Raw genomic sequence first — 15,835 nt, 5'->3', positions numbered from 1 at the left:
TATTCACTGTATTTGTACTGCGGAAGACATCTTGAGGTCATTATTAGTGTGGTGGAAGAAATAGTTTTTTTTTATTTTCTAGCTTCCACATAGTGCAGCCCACTGCAGTTAGAGGTGGTCTGTTTCACTGATGTCTCTAATGGTAGTCTGTGGGGTCAAGGCTTTTAGGTCAGCAACAGATTTTTTTATTGTAAGTGGCCACCGGGACAAATGAGTGGCGCGGGCCATATCCAGCTGAAACTGATGCATGAGCGCTTCTTCTGCTTTCCACCATTAACCACAGGTGCCACCAAATCAAGCCAGGATTTTAACTTTAAAGATTGATGAATATTTCACTCATCAGCCTCATGGTTGAGAAATGGGTGTGCAGGTTTCTCAGTGACAGCTTTACAACCGTCCCGGTGTCCTGGGGCAGGCACATTAGCAATCAGACAGGTTTTTAACAAATCCCTGATTGAAGCCTTTTATCTGAACCACTTATTCTGCTGTAAAAATGAATTAGAACTTTGTAGGTATCATCCTAACCCAGCAGAGCGGAGATACTTTGTGGTTGCAGCACATGCTGTTGTATTTGCTAGGTGTGTGGGGCTGCAGTGGCGTGGAGTGTGAACTCATTATATCATTATTATCACAATAATTATAAGAACTAGTTAAGATCATAACATTATATGCTTGTTTAATGTGTTTGCCCTGTGGATTCATTTGTTAAATTGTGTCTTGCAGTGTCTCAGCAATTAAGCTGCTGGATAAAATATTATCATTATCTATTGTAATGAGGGACTGAAAGTAAGAAGCAGGTTATGAAGAGCCGGTTTCTGAAAAGGCTACCACAATAGCAGCAGCACTGGGGTGAGGCAGAGGCCAGCGATTGTCTGTTTCTAGCTAACATAATGTTGAATAAGTGAAATTGATTCTCTAGGTGATCGTAACACTGGAGGAGTTTTTGCAGCGATTTCAACAATGTGGTGCAGGGTGCATGTCAGAGGCTTCGGCAGTTATCCTGGATCAGGCTGCTGTTTAGGGGATTTGACACAGACTTAGTGTTGTTTTGGGTGCTGCAGGAAAGAAGCCCCCGTGCCAATCTCCCCTCAACAGAGACACCGAAGGAAAGGTGAAAGCAAACATGCATCCATGTTCTCACTCTGTTCCTCTCAAATCACTGACACTGACATTTTGGCAAACCCCTCTTGGGCTCTGATGGCTTTGAAATCCAGAATGCAGCATCGTATCCTTTTTTCTCCCTGAGAGAGGAAGCGACCAGGAGTGTTTGCTTGAGAGACAGACACAGATAGAAGGCTCTCAGTTCAAACAATAGGGGAGAGGGAGGGAGACAGAGGGTGAAATGGAGTTGTTCTCCCCTTCCTCCCTACTGAATTATGTCTGAAGTTTGTAGTGCTCTTGAGAAAGGTGGCAGTTAAATTGGATTTCTCTCCCTGAACTCTTTCTTATCTGAAGTGTGATGACATCAAAGAATCCTGCCTTGCTATTGTCTGCCGGTGTGTCACGTAAGTGGATGAGGTGGGTTGCAGGCATATTTATAGGAGCCAATTTTACTGTAGTTGTGCATATACGTGTGACAGGCAGGCCCAGAGGACATGCTGATGTGACTCCAGCTCCCTCAGAGGTGGCACAGAGGTCCTGTTAAGACCAATCCTGGCTGCTTTTCATTTCCTCTCACCAGCTTCCCACACAGAGATGCAGCCAGCTGTGTTCACCGGAGCACTTGGCCAAGCCACCGCAGTGGTGGGCGAATGTTTTTTTTTTTTTTTCTTTTCAACACCCGGGCCCTTTTCTTTCTTCCTTTTTTTTGTACTCTGAAGAAATATGGCCAAACATTAGCTGACACTAAAGAACAGTGACAACATGTTCATTACAAATCAAATCATCTTGAAGGATTCGCCATTCTGCTTTTATTCGTCTCAGCTCAGCCAGCAGAAAAGCATCAAATTCACATTTAGCTTTCGCTGCATTTGACACATTTGCTTAAAATTTGTGTGACAGTTCAATTGAATGACACCATACCCTAAATTCTGAAATAGTTTATTTATACTTTGTTTACCTCAACTGTAGAGAGACCGAGACCTACATTTGAAAGCGGCTTATCTAATACTAAATACAGCAACAGAAAAAGTTACGTTGTATAAGTGTGTACTGTATGTATTGATTACAGTTGGTTCTACATTGCCAGTTTTGTATTATGTGTGAAGGTTCTACCACTGACACATTAAAAGCCGCCTAGCAGTGCAAATGGTTGTGTCTTTAATGTGAAACGTTTTTCAGAAGTGTTGGGTGTCATCGATTGAAAAACTGCAAAGTAGAAGTGATCGCCCGTAGTTTACTGGAAATGTACATTGTGCTAAATTGACCCCTATAAGACATTCCTGATTGTTCAATTAGACTTAGAGAATGAGAGCAAATTTTCTAGAGGAACTTGCAGCAGACTGTTGAGCGTAATAAGTGCTGTGAACACGTACATTACAGTGCCTTTATCTACATTTATAGAACAGGTTGTTCCAGCCCCCTGCAAGGCCTTTGAACAAAGACCAGCCTGTATTTGTTCCTGCTGGATGCCTTTCATTTGAAAACCTATATATGTGCTGAAAAAGTGCTGTGCAAATGTACCCTGCATTTAAGTTACCTAAGTGAACTAATATAGTACACTTTACCTTCTGTGTAAAACTGAAATTCTTAAGTCTTCTGTCCTCTGCAGTCAACATAAAACAATATGTTAACTGTGATTAATTGCACATGTAATGACTTGTAATGACACAAACATTACCTTTTACCCCTGCTAACCCCGTGGATTTCCCTGCATGACCACTGCTGGATTTTTTGGTGCAATGAAATTACTCTGATAGCCAATTTCTAAATATGGCCCTAAAAGCAGAATGACTCACCCAGCATGATTTGTGTGATTATGGTGAGTCTCTCAGACTGTATTGTCTGCCAGGAGCTATAGTCACCACCAATCCACAGCTTATCAAGCCAAATTCAGCATTCTGCCTCACTGTAAATGCTTTTTTTCCCTCTATTCATTCGTAGACAAAAGGCAGTAACTCCCCGGTGAAGCATGATTGATTCATTAAAATACAGAGATGTCCAATTCAGTAGTGCTGCCAAAGTCACTTAGACAGGCCTGAGACCCTCAAATGATTCTATCTCTCTGCATTTGGTTTTATTCTCCCCCTTATTTGTTTTCTCATCGGTGAGATGGCTTGCTAATGAAGACCATGCTGCCAGAAGTGCATTAATACTCCTTGAATTCATTCATACTAAATAGCATTTTTTTCACCTTTGGATAAAACACAACAGGGAGTACAAATGATTCATAGAGTAGGATATTTCATGGTCTTGGTGAGCTGAGATGGCAGTGCAGACAGAAATGCACTGAGACTATGACATATGGGTGGGAGGGAAATAGCTGTGCAATGAGAGCATGCATCAGTTCAGTAAGATAACCAGTGCATCGTCTCTCTCCAAGCCAAACATGCTGATATCAGTGCACTGAAACAGTGTTCAGGCTCTTTCTGGTGTTATTTATTGAGCTCTTTATTCCATTGCAGCCTATAGTCATTTTAAATGATTCACTTGCTTGCTGACTAGTTGGAAATGCTGTCCTGTGAAAGCTCCAGCTGGATCTGTTGTGACCTCTAATACTCCTCACTCCCTCCTCGGCTTGTTTGAATCAGCCTGGTGGATGCAACAGCACAGAGTGAGGATCCTTATCCTGTCAGTGCACTACAATAACCATGCAAAGATTGCTGTAGGAGACTGTATCAGGATCTGCAACAACGCCAACCTGTTTGTATCTGTAACTGAGCATGAATTGTATGAATTAAGCTTAAAAGTGAGCTGCAGTCTTTGAAGCATTACAGTGATTCTATGAAGATGTTATCACCAGGCAGCCAAAGTATTATAATCTGGACAACAAGAAAGCCCACCTCTAGGTGAGCCACATGTTTTCCTTCCAGTCTAGATATTGGGACTTTGTGCAGTCTCACCCCTGCAGGCTGTGTCCAAAAAGTGTGACATGTATACCTTATATAGCGCCCTTACAAATTCCCACAATGGAACAAGAAAGCGTCCATTACCTTTAGACAACTGTCTGCACAGTGCAAGGCGTATATCTAAAAAATACAATAATGTTGTAAGTGTGTAAAGTCTCAGTTTACACTTAATATAGAGAGAGCCATGAGTGACGCAGCCATAGAATTTCTAATCATCAATTTCACACAAATAGAAACCATGAAAACCTTAAAGGACAGTTCACTTCAACTGTGCAAAAAAGACATATTTACTGAGTCGGCTTCAGTAGCATCGAGCTATGCAGATGGTACTAAAGGGTTGCACAGAGTGCAGTGTAGGTTCTAATGGAGAGGTGTGATTACAACACAAACAGAGCTCCCAACACTCTGAATTTACAGGCCCACACATAAGAGTGGTGAGCTGACAGCTGCTTTACACAAACAATAAGAGCAGGACATTAGCCAACATAATACACAAATAGGAAACCACCAGAGCAGCTTCAGCTATGAACAGTTCACAGCGATAGAACAAAAATCATTTTATATTTAAGACTTTAAGGTATCTGTCTCCTGTCTGTCGACATTGGAGATGAATGAATGTTCTTTAGAAGGAAATACTTCTAATGAAAACTCTTCTTCTTCTTCTTCTTGTGACTGTCTGTCTATGAAGAACTCCAGGTACACACAGATGTTCAGGAGCTTCATCCAGTTGCCTCTTAATTGCTGTATGCTAATACACGTTACAATCATATTCCTTGGCGGGGTCAAACTAACTTTCTTTTACCCCTGCTCAATCTAGTTCCAGTTCATTGTATTTCAAAATAAAGGTCCTGTCTGTAGTATAGTACTACATATTACACTTGTGAGGTTTGTAAATTATCCGAGTTAAACAGCACGTTATGACTAGAAAAGCATCTTCCTAAATGTGCCATAAACACCACCATGCCTTCATCTCCACATATTGGTGTTTACAGATGTCCCAAAACAACTGCAAATAAAACCAAAGCAATTTGCAAAGCTAGATCAAAACCTCCACAAGGAGTAAGTGCGAAAATGTGTTTCTTCCACCAATTGGATGAACTCACCATTTTGGCTCTGTCTGCAGTAAAAGAAAAGCACACTCTCTTGTTTTGTGCTGTTCTGTAAATCAGTCAAGAACTCCAGCAGATTTCCCACCCAGCAGACCTTCAGTGCTGAGACCAGCAGAGGCTGCCAATCTTCTTGGCAATAGTTTTGTTTCCTTATGGTAATTACGCTAAAATGAATGTGGCGATGATTTATTGACATCAAACAACTACATGCAGCATCTTGTTTTCGCAATTAGAACTGAATAACAATCCTCAGTTGCTGTCTTTGTAAGAGTCCTCCTCTCTTCCTCCTCTTCCTCACCTCTCTGTCATGCTGTGCAGCTGCCTGTAAGGACTCCAAACGGGCTCTGGAGGTATCCCAGCATGCCGAAGACATGGGTCTGATCCTCGGGGCCTGCGCCGGTGGTCTGGTGGTCCTCATCCTGCTTCTTGGGGCCATTGTCATCATTGTCAAGAAGGGGTGAGCGGCTGTGAAAATGTTTGTGCGTCTGCCGGCCCATCAGTGTGAGATGGGAGAGACCTTTTGAGAGTTAGACGTTTGTGCTCTAAAGTCTTATTGTTCCTGTGTAGCCTATCCAAAGGAGTGAATTTATCTCTATCCCACTTGGCAGCTAGGGTCTATTGAGGAAAGCATTTGGCAATAAGAGTGAATTACAACCAGAGTTAGTGGAATGGTAGAGCATTAATCCTTAACTCTCCCACCGGTGCCGCAGCCAAGCTTTTTTGTTTCATCTCATCTTTTAATTTCAAGGTCCGCGTGTTGGCTGAGCACATTCAAATGCAGCCCGCTCACACTGGAATCGTTGGCTGCCTTCCACCTGCAAATTACCTCTGTCGTCGATCGCACCTGCAGTGTATTCTTCCTTCGCTCGCTGGGCAATGGTGGAACACTCATCTGAGTGTGAAATATTTCATCAAGGGGCATGTTATTCCATTGCCCACTCAATTACATGAGGCGAGCAGCTGTGAGGTGCCAGTGGATGGCCTAGTAATTGGTTAGGAGGGTTGTTTTTGCGTTTTTTTTTTTTTTTTTTTGGAAAGAGGAACTTCTCCACCCGAGGAATTTTCTCTCTGAGAATAGAGGGAGAATGAATGGGATGTGTGGAAGAATGCAGTGACTGATAAGATTCAGTAGGCCAATCTCGCGGACACAATAGGAACGAGGCAGTCGCATGGGGGCCGCGGGGGCTGAAGTGTTTATATTTAGCCCCGAGATAATGTCTCTGTGCATGTGCAAAGTTAGACTGCGTGTGGAAGTATGGTGAGGAGTCCGTTAATTAATGAGCAGTCAAATCCTTTTACCTTGAAGCTAAACGATGGCTGCTGCATAGAATTCCAATTTATTTTAATATGCAATTTATTTATTTTCATTTTAATTTGTATTTCTTAGCATCTTGTGCCATTTGTCACCCAGCTGTGAATTCATTTTTGCGTGTCTTTCTAGCATGTCTATACATGCTGAAACAAAAACTTCTGTTCATACATGTCTGATTACATTTTTTTTTTTAGTTTCTGCTTTTTAAAATGTCTTAATGTCATGATAAAGTGGTGGTGGCCACTGTAAACACCAGGGACAAGTCCTGGAATGTTTTTCTATCTCTGACAAGGTCTGATATGCTATACTTTATAAATATATCACAAGGTTGTTGTCAGTCAACCAAACCAAGGGTAAAAATACATTAGCCACCTCAGAGCCTTGTTCATCTCAGCCATTGTCACTGCCACACAATGTACCTTTGATGGGCTGAATTTATTCTCGTGAAAGAATCACAAAAATCAAAATCAGAAGCATACTAAGTGTACTAAGTGTGACCTGTTGGGATATACACTGTGGATTTGTTTGCATCTACTTGTATATCCAGTGTTTTAGTAAAGAAGCCAGCACACTTAAAAATCCAACAATACTTGCAGGCAACCAAATTCTAGCAAATTGGAATTCTTACTTTTCTTTAGCTCCAAGAGATGATCTGTTGAAAAAAGAAATATTTTCAGAAATACTGGAAAGCACATTTTAGCCATTTTGGAGAGGTTTGGGAACACCTAGGCCCACTGCTTAGTAATTGCCTTCTAAAACCTTAGTGCTTTTACATATAAATGTGAAATGTGGCACACTTGTGAATGTGTGTGTCGGAACCAGAAACTCTAAAATTGAGTTTTAGAATTCAAATTTTAGAAGGTTCACTTTAAAAAAGATTAAAGTGTGTTTTCATTTCTTTCTAAAAAAGTGCATTGACTAGCCTAGACTTTCATTCTCTGGTAAATTCAATAATTTGTGTTTTTCTTATGTACATTTAATGGTGTAAGTGTTTTCAGTTGAAGCCAACGTGGCTCTGTGATGTTCACATGAGAAGTATTAAGCATTAAGGGTGTAAAATGAGGTGGAAATAGGCCCAAACATTAAGAAATGAGGCTGGATTCTAGCGAGCAGGCCCTTTCCTCATCCTTGATGCTTTGATTCTGCTTCATGATTGCTTGCAGGGAACATTCCAACGCACTGAGCATCTTCATTTATCTTTCTGATGCCATCTTGATAAACCATAGTCACCTCTCTTTTTTTTCTCCTCACTCTCTGTCTTTCTTTCCTCCTCCTTCATGCTAATCAGAAGGGACTTCTATTCTTACCCTTACTACCCGTAAGTTACTCCTTTCTCCATCTTCCACCCTGACACCATCTTCCCCTTGCTTGCCCTTCGTAGCCCCAGGATTACTAGACTGGAAATCAGCATTGCTATCTTCACCCCATCCTCCAGTGTAGACCCCCCCTTCCTCCTCCTCCTCCTCCTCTTCCTTCTCCTTTCACCCTACCACCTCCACCACAACCCCACTGCCACCCCAGACACTCTCTTGCTATCACCAAATCGCACTTTCCCCCTTGTCCAGTTTCAATCTTGTAGCTCTTATATTTCCCCCTCAGTCCAATTTCTCATCTCCTCACCCGCCCCTCTTTCCTTTCTTCCTTATCTCCTTGCCTGTCTTTCTCTCATTCTGCCCCTTCTCTGCTGTCCTCTGTCTATTATTACTCCCTGCCCCCCTCTCTCTCTCTCTCTCTCTCTCTCTCTCTCTCTCTCTCTCTCTCTCTCTCTCTCTCTCTCTCTCTCTCTCTCTCTCTCTCTCTCTCCCTCTCTCTCTCTGTCCTCTCACCTCTCTCTGCATCTCTACAGTAGGAAGAAGGTGGCCATAAACAAGGCAGCCATGTCCTACAGGCAGGAGAAGAGTCGGAAGCTGAGCTCTTTAGACTGCAGCATGACAGAGCAGAGCACTCTCCAGCAGGATGAGAGGATGGCCCACTCCTTCATGGATGGCCACGGCTGCAACACTCGAAGTAAGACAGCGGGGAACATATGGGTATTCTTGAGAAAGTGTCTAGAGAGATGAAGCTGCCTCCTTCCTGACCTTCAGCCATGTTTACTTCCGAACATGTATCCAATCTGTTCTGCCAGACCATAAGGTGCTCTCGACAGAGAAATCTCCTGCAAGTCCCTTGTCTCTTTCAATATTCTGCTGTGCCAGTCAGCCCTCACATCTCTGCAAAAACGCTGACTTTTTTCCTTGAGCTGCCCCCTAGACTTTTCAGCCGAGTTTACATTAATAAAAAAGAAGAGAGTCCGTGTCACAGAATGCATAATGTCAGCGGTACGCCTTCAATTCTATGTGTTCATGTTCCCAGATGAGCAGCGTAGCTCTGTCAACGAGTCCAGCAGCTTACTGGGAGGCTCGCCCCATCGTCACTGTCGGAGGAAGAGCTCACCTTATCACACGGGCCAGCTCCACCCTGCTGTAAGGGTGGCTGACCTCCTCCAGCACATCAACCAGATGAAGACAGCGGAGGGATATGGCTTTAAGCAAGAATATGAGGTAAGAAAGGAGAAAAGTAGCAGAAAGAAAGATACACTGTAGTAGTGCTCTTGATCTTTGGCTGTTTTTCATGCTTTGAGCTTGCCCCCTTATTTCCAATTAAGGGAAATTGTGCTGCAATATATAATAACACTGTTCTTCCAAATTTGTGGCACACACACGCACAAAGCCAGGTCAATAAAGAAACGATTCGCTCTGACTGGCCTGGCACTAACTGCTGTATGTGTCAGTTCAACTACAGCTTTAGCAGCGTGGGACTTATGCTATAAGATGGAAAAATAAATATGGAGACTGTCCTCCAAAGCGAAGCGACAGCATCAGTCATTTCATTAAGTGCCCCAAAAGGATGTTCAAGCAGCAGCTGCGGCAGCTGTAGGAATTATGACACTCGTCCGTCGGGAGCAAAGCAGAAAGTCAGGTGATGTTATACAGAGACCAAGTCTGACTTTCTCCTCTCCATCTGTAAGTCAACATTTTTTTTTCCTTTTTTTTTTTTTTAGGCCATGGCAGCAATCATTCCCGAACCATGTGGTTCATATGTAACCATGACGATGAAGCTCCCCTAACCTTAAGTGGAACCACAATGTTTGCCTAACATTAACAAAGATGTCATTTTAACTTAGAAGTTAGAGAGATGTGATAATGACTCTTTCAAGTGGATATTTCCACTGGGAACACATTTCTCGACAGACTGCATCGCTTCATTTCAGACAGTAGTGTAAAACGAAGCTGACACTGACGTGACCACACAAAGCACAGTCACTGCTACCTGAAATAGACAGTGGCACAAGTGTGACTTTATGCTCCATTCAATTAAAATGGGAATTGCCATTAGCATGGCTTGGTTAACAGAAACATCTCTTTAGATTTCTGCATCGGCAGAATATTTTACTGAGGAAGTTTACCAGGAAGTTCCCCACACTGTTATTGTTATACCATTAGGTATGACCAGATTTATGTGTGGTATAACGGTGGTAGTAAAGACCATCAAAGTATAAAAAAAGATCTATCCAAAAACGGTCATTGAATTATTAATGTGATCACATACGTCCGTGTGTTGCTAGTTTTCAACAGGTTGTCTGCAGATGACATCACATCACTCTTTTGTTGTGGTGCAAACGGATTTGCGGACAGAGGGCTGGAAGTGACTTCCTGCATAGGAAGCACTATAACACACACTCAAAATGCTGATGTTTTGCACTGTTTACATTGCTCAGATTGATCAAACCAAGAAACCTCGAGGAGCTTTTATTGAATTGTTCATAAGTGGGAAAAATGCAAGACATCGACTGAAGACAGCTGGATTTAAAGTGATAGCTACAAGCAACACGACAAACACTTTTAAATTGGTATCAACAGTTTCACATAAACTTCACATCCAACAATTCAAGAAAATGTTACAATGAATAACATTTTAACTACCATACTTTTTTATTTTTCATTTTTAATACAATGCTATGAGGCGAAGTAGCTCTACACTGAAATACACAAACGCTGTTTCTTTGTATACATTACATGGATCAACAACTGGTGAGGATGATGATGTTATGATTAGGATTATGTAGCTTTAGCCTAAGTGTTTCAGCATTATATCATGTACACATCAAGGACACATGTAAGACGCTTTTAAAGGGTAACTCATTTTAAAATGTGTCAAACATCAACTGGAGATGGTCTTCACAGAGATTAAACATTAGCATTAGCTTTCATTAGCTATAAAATCTGCTTGTGAGTCATCATTTTAGCCAACAGATATCTATGATCGTCAGCTGGAAGTGAGAAGCCTGCTTTTGCTTTCCTCTGTGAGAAATAGAAGAAACTTAGTGTTTCAAAAATGGCTGTGGATTTCGTTGGTAAATCTGCCACCATTATCACTGTGAACTCCATGAGCAGTGCAACATGAGAGAGCTTGACTCATACACCCTCTGATAGGGAAATTTACGTCACGACCTGAGCGGACTTTTGCAGATGCAGAAAGTATAATTTTGGCTTTATGCTCTTGTGGAACAAGAACAAATCCCTGGAGCCAGGTTTATCTTGTGAAAGCCTGAAGCCAGAAAGAGTGGAGGCTGTTTAAGCACATTAATTCCCATGACTTTGGAATGAGATGTTGAAAGGTCACATGAATGTAATGTTTGGGTGTCACCTCCCACAACCTGAACTTTTAGAAAGTTGGGTGGCTTTGGTACTTGGTTCTTAAGCTAAGGAGCTCAAGGAGGTTTTATGTACAGAATGCTTTCTCTTATACCCATAACACCTTTTTTCCAGCTGAGAAAGAAAAATGAGTGAAAACAGTATTACAGATGGTGTTGTTTAGGTGCAGTTAGTGCACAGAGCCATTTGTGCTACTGCAGACAACTACTGTCTGTTTACAAAAGGCTTAAATGGAGCGTTTAATATTCATGAGCAAGCAGTAAAGTGCTGTTTTACTTCATCTGCATTACAGATAATGTAGATATACTGAACTTTTTGCTGCTGTGGGAACTAATTATATCTCTTGAAGTCACTCCTTTCAGCTTTCTCTTTCCCTGAACATGGTGTCCTCCATGTCAACCAGTGACTTTTTTTGCACGTCCACCTGTAGGAAGCCAGATGCACTTTTTCAATTCATTAAGCTCCCTCAGGGCCCAACAAATTCCCCCCCTCCAAAATCAATATATGGGTCACTTTTTCACTCCTCAGTCTGGCTCCCCATCGCCTGGAGAAATAAACAAGATGAAGGGAATCAGTGTGCACACTACTGTCAGACTTCATAACCCTTATTTCCCACGGGGTCGTGCTGCTGCCATTGATCAGACATGTTGCAAGGCATTGTTGGGGGTTGTGAATGAGTCAGGCCTTCTGTGTGGGTAGGCTAGTGTATGGGTTGTGTTTGGAAGCCAACATGTGGAACCAAAGGCGGTGAATAAACGGGAACAGATCGTGTCACCCTCCATGACTGATACAGCCATCCTATGGGTAAAGCCATGTCATTTTGTTTTCACCTGAAACTGTAGCACCCCCTCAACACTGCAACACAGTGATACGATGTAGAGCCCAACCATTATTGGATTGAATAACATCTGACACCTTATGTATGCCGATGTTTGTTTTTGGACATATGGACTCTGCTAAGGAAGCTTTATCTGGTGCTTAAAGCTGTACTGATTGATATTTTTGTATTAACACCATATTAAATGACTGCAGAGAGACACCCACAGAAAATGATTACACAACTCAAGTTCCTGTCACCTCTGCAGAGCTTGTAGCCTTTTATTAGCTCATTGTTGCTGCACTAATTAACTGTTTCCAACTGCAGCAGGCAGCTGTTTTTAGCAAAAAAAAAAAAAAAAAAGCTCCAGTGGCCCACTATACATTACCTGCTCAGCACCAGACAGCAGAGAGACACAATTTACTCCTAGCTGGTGAACAAAGCAAAAGCCGAAGAACCAGATATATTTCACAGGCGTTGGTGGAGACCAAAGCTAATAATAATCTATTGTATGTATAGAGCACTTGAGACCCAAAGCGCATGTACTCAAGTGAAACATTTTACAGAGGAATAAACTCTTGAGTGGACAAGCTATGTGATGATGACAGTGTGTCTGAATGACATTAAACAAATCTTTGGCTGAGACACATTTCTTATTAGTTATCAGCTGAAGGATACCAATGGATGGACAAGCAGTTGAGCCAATAAATTGCCCCTGTGGATGGCATCAGATGTGTTATTAGGACTTCAGGAACCTGAAAGTGGATTGTCTCAGTCAGCTTTGTGATGAGGTCCTCCATGAACACACAGTTCTCTGCCACAGTCGGAATAGTTTAGGTTTTCTCCCATCAAAGATTTCTGTATATTCTCACTGGTTTTAAGTGGGTGGGGCTTGGTTTGAGAAAGGTGATTCTGTGCACCAGTAAGGATTTGGCAGTTGCAATGTTTCATCTTTCATAAAAGACTGATGACCCTTGCTTGCTAAAGTTGACAGACCACAGTCAATCAAATCTAATATGATCACACCCAAACGGCCCAGATGAAGGAGATTAGCCGGGTTTTTAACTCCTCATAATTAATACCTGGGGATTTCTGAACTTTGACTGTTGCGTATTTATTCATGAATAATTCATGTTACAGAGGAATACTTTGAAATTTGAATCCAAAGCTTTAGAGGCTTTAAGTGTTGAGCATTTGGAATTTAGCTGATGTGCTGATAGATGAGTAAAGCTCCATGAAGGTGAACAGAAAGTGCACGTGGACGAAGGCAGCTTTGTTTAGCAGGATTACATCAGTTATTACCTGTATAGAATCCAGTAGCAGATGTAATCCCCTGATCAGCTTGCTTCGTGTGGCTTGACTGGGGTCTAGGTGGTCTCAATCCCCCCTCCTGCCACTTGCTCAAGGGGGATTGGTCAGCTGCAGATGAGACTCAGCATGCCAGCATGCGAGAGCCTGGATGTGGCTGCTGATACAGCAAGGAGATCAGACTGTGGCTTAAAATTCAGCGGAATATGACATGACTCAAGCCAGGCTCACCCATGCTCGTATTTGTTGATTTTCTCCTCCTGCTCTTGCTTCACTTATAGTATTGATTTATATTCAGTGACTCATCTTGCCGCACCAGCAGGTTTAGTAGATGGGCGTCATAAACAGCTGTCACAAATTTAGCCATTTAACACTGAGATATTATAGAGCAATGGCTTCTTCAAGCAGCGAGCCTCACGCTGTGTCTGGAATGAGAATGACTGCAGCAGGCCGCCTCCTCCTTCTCAAGGCCGCAGCCATCTCTCAGTGCTGCGTGTCATCTCTCAGCCTGTCTCTCCCCGCTATGTTGTGGCAGATGTCTGTTGATGACTTGGCAAGTTGCTATAACAGTGAAGTTACTCAGAACCTTAGGGCACCACTTGCATTAGCAAAGTCGTTTCTATTGTGAGTTTCAAGATGCATCAAAGACACATCACCCCGTTCTTATAATGTCTTTTTTTTTTTTTTTAAACTTAACTTACAATCTCCAACTTTACTTCGCAGAGCTTTTTTGATGGCTGGGATGTCACGAAAAAGAAGGACAAGACCAAAGGAAGGCATGATAGCTTGCTTAGCCGTAAGTACTTTGAGGTTACAAGACATAAAACACTGATGCTATCATTACTTGGCTCTGTTTCAGTAGATTTTCCTTTTACCGTAGGTTACAGCTCACCTTAACATTTATTGGCTTTTCATGCAAACACTGTACTGTAGGTTACATTTAATGGCGCTACTGCCATGTGTTACGAGTCTGCCAAAGCCAGCCAATACTTATTTTTATGCCCAGCTGAATGGGAATTCTCGAAAAGTGAACAAATCTTGTCATCTAATTAAGGTTTGATCAATTAAAATTGATTGTTTAAAAGTGCCTTTAGTCGATTTCCAGGGCAGCCTTTTAGTGTCTAAATGTTAAAATGTTGACTTGTTGTATGTACAGGTTAGACAGACCTTTTGTAAAACAATGGCATGAGCCAGGTCAAAGAGGCTATGTGCCCTTAAAGTTAAAAAGAACTTTCTGTGGTCTCTAAATATCTCTATGATTGATTTTAAATGCTGGTATAGCTGAACACATACAGTGGCACAGCTGCTGTCATTGACCTGTATTTATGCAAATTTTGTCAGACGATGTTGCGGTTCTGAAATAATGATCTTTTCCCTGCATCTTGGTGCTGGGCCACCATTAAGTCACTTTTCCATAGTCATTCAGTTGTCTGACAAAGGGAACAGAAAAGTATGTAAATGAGCACAACTGTATGGTGAATTTGGCTGTGCTGAAACACAATATACAGTAGGTGATCACAGAGCAGGAGGAAGCTGAATGGAGGTTTAACAGGCAATCACTCAGCACGCAGTCTTCACTTCAGTGTTCTTTCAGAGCCATTGTAGAAAAAAATGAAATAACATTTAGAATCAAAAACTCTGCATTAAACCCAGATGATTACCTCTGTCGGTGGGTTAGCAGCTCTCTGTGAGACAGGTATCATCACAGGTTTTGCAGGCTGACCCTTAAAGGATCCTTCTGTATTATTAACTGTCCATTATTATAGCTTTGCAATCATTTCTATGAGTTAACGTGCTCACCAGAGTATTTGCTGAGAACATGGTGACATTGTGACAATGAAGTGAAATGGGCGAAAGAAATAACTTAGAAAAATTCATGTGGTGCATCCAGTGTTAAGACCATAACCACAGCATCCTGGATTCAGTTCCAGTCAGCTGAGCCAGATGACCAGAGATCTACTCTTGTGTTAATAAAAGCCAATATTTTGACGGATACAGCGAATGGGCCTTGTAATTTCCTAATAAGTGAACCCTAAATCATTTTTTGTGCATTTCAGATGATCGCCATCGAGTCAAGCTCCACTCTCTTCTGGCAGACCCCAGCTCTGATTATGTCAATGCCAACTACATAGACGTAAGTCACCGTCAGTCTTATTTTGCCTCCTCCTTCGCCTCCTACTCCATCATCTCCGTCTTTGTTGATCCCACAGCTTCGCCTTAACGGCTTGTATGAGTCCTCTTTTATTGTTGTGGTTGACCCAGTGCTTGAACAGAGGACATCTCCACATACTGCCTGACATTGGACAAGCTCTGTTACTTAGACCGAACTGTCATTTACTAACTACGCCCACAACATAGCATTATATCTATGCGTGCTAGCACATCCTGGCTTTGAAGCGAGATTTTATCGCAGCGACTGCAGAGATCCTACAAGAGCCCATAAGCTGGGAGCATCAGGCCTCGTGACTCAGCCAGATGCTTTTGTAAGGCAACGTTGCACCGCAATTGGACTCAATATAAAATTTCTGATCCTTTCATCTACTTCCAGATATTTTGATCTCACCTACAGTTCAGCTCGAGTGAGTATC

The 15,835-nt window shown here is 42.1% G+C and overlaps 1 protein-coding gene across 4 annotated transcripts in view; it reads left to right on the top strand.

Annotated features, from left to right (window-relative positions):
- Positions 1-15,835, top strand: part of ptprua (protein tyrosine phosphatase receptor type Ua) — a 180,541-nt gene that overhangs the window by 137,966 nt on the left and 26,740 nt on the right. For 2 of the 4 annotated variants that reach the window (XM_070984234.1, XM_070984235.1), the window contains exons 14-19: positions 5,435-5,573; positions 7,717-7,746; positions 8,275-8,435; positions 8,781-8,968; positions 13,971-14,043; positions 15,305-15,381. In XM_070984234.1, coding sequence (XP_070840335.1) covers positions 5,435-5,573; positions 7,717-7,746; positions 8,275-8,435; positions 8,781-8,968; positions 13,971-14,043; positions 15,305-15,381 — 668 coding nt within the window. The remainder of the gene's footprint in view (positions 1-5,434; positions 5,574-7,716; positions 7,747-8,274; positions 8,436-8,780; positions 8,969-13,970; positions 14,044-15,304; positions 15,382-15,835) is intronic. The other 2 variants (XM_070984237.1, XM_070984236.1) reach the window with 1 other exon arrangement.

Source organism: Chaetodon trifascialis, chromosome 17, assembly GCF_039877785.1.
Source record: "Chaetodon trifascialis isolate fChaTrf1 chromosome 17, fChaTrf1.hap1, whole genome shotgun sequence".
NCBI lineage: Eukaryota > Metazoa > Chordata > Actinopteri > Chaetodontiformes > Chaetodontidae > Chaetodon > Chaetodon trifascialis.
The sequence above is the reverse complement of the archived record's forward strand: the minus strand, read 5'-3'. Positions and strand labels throughout refer to the sequence as shown.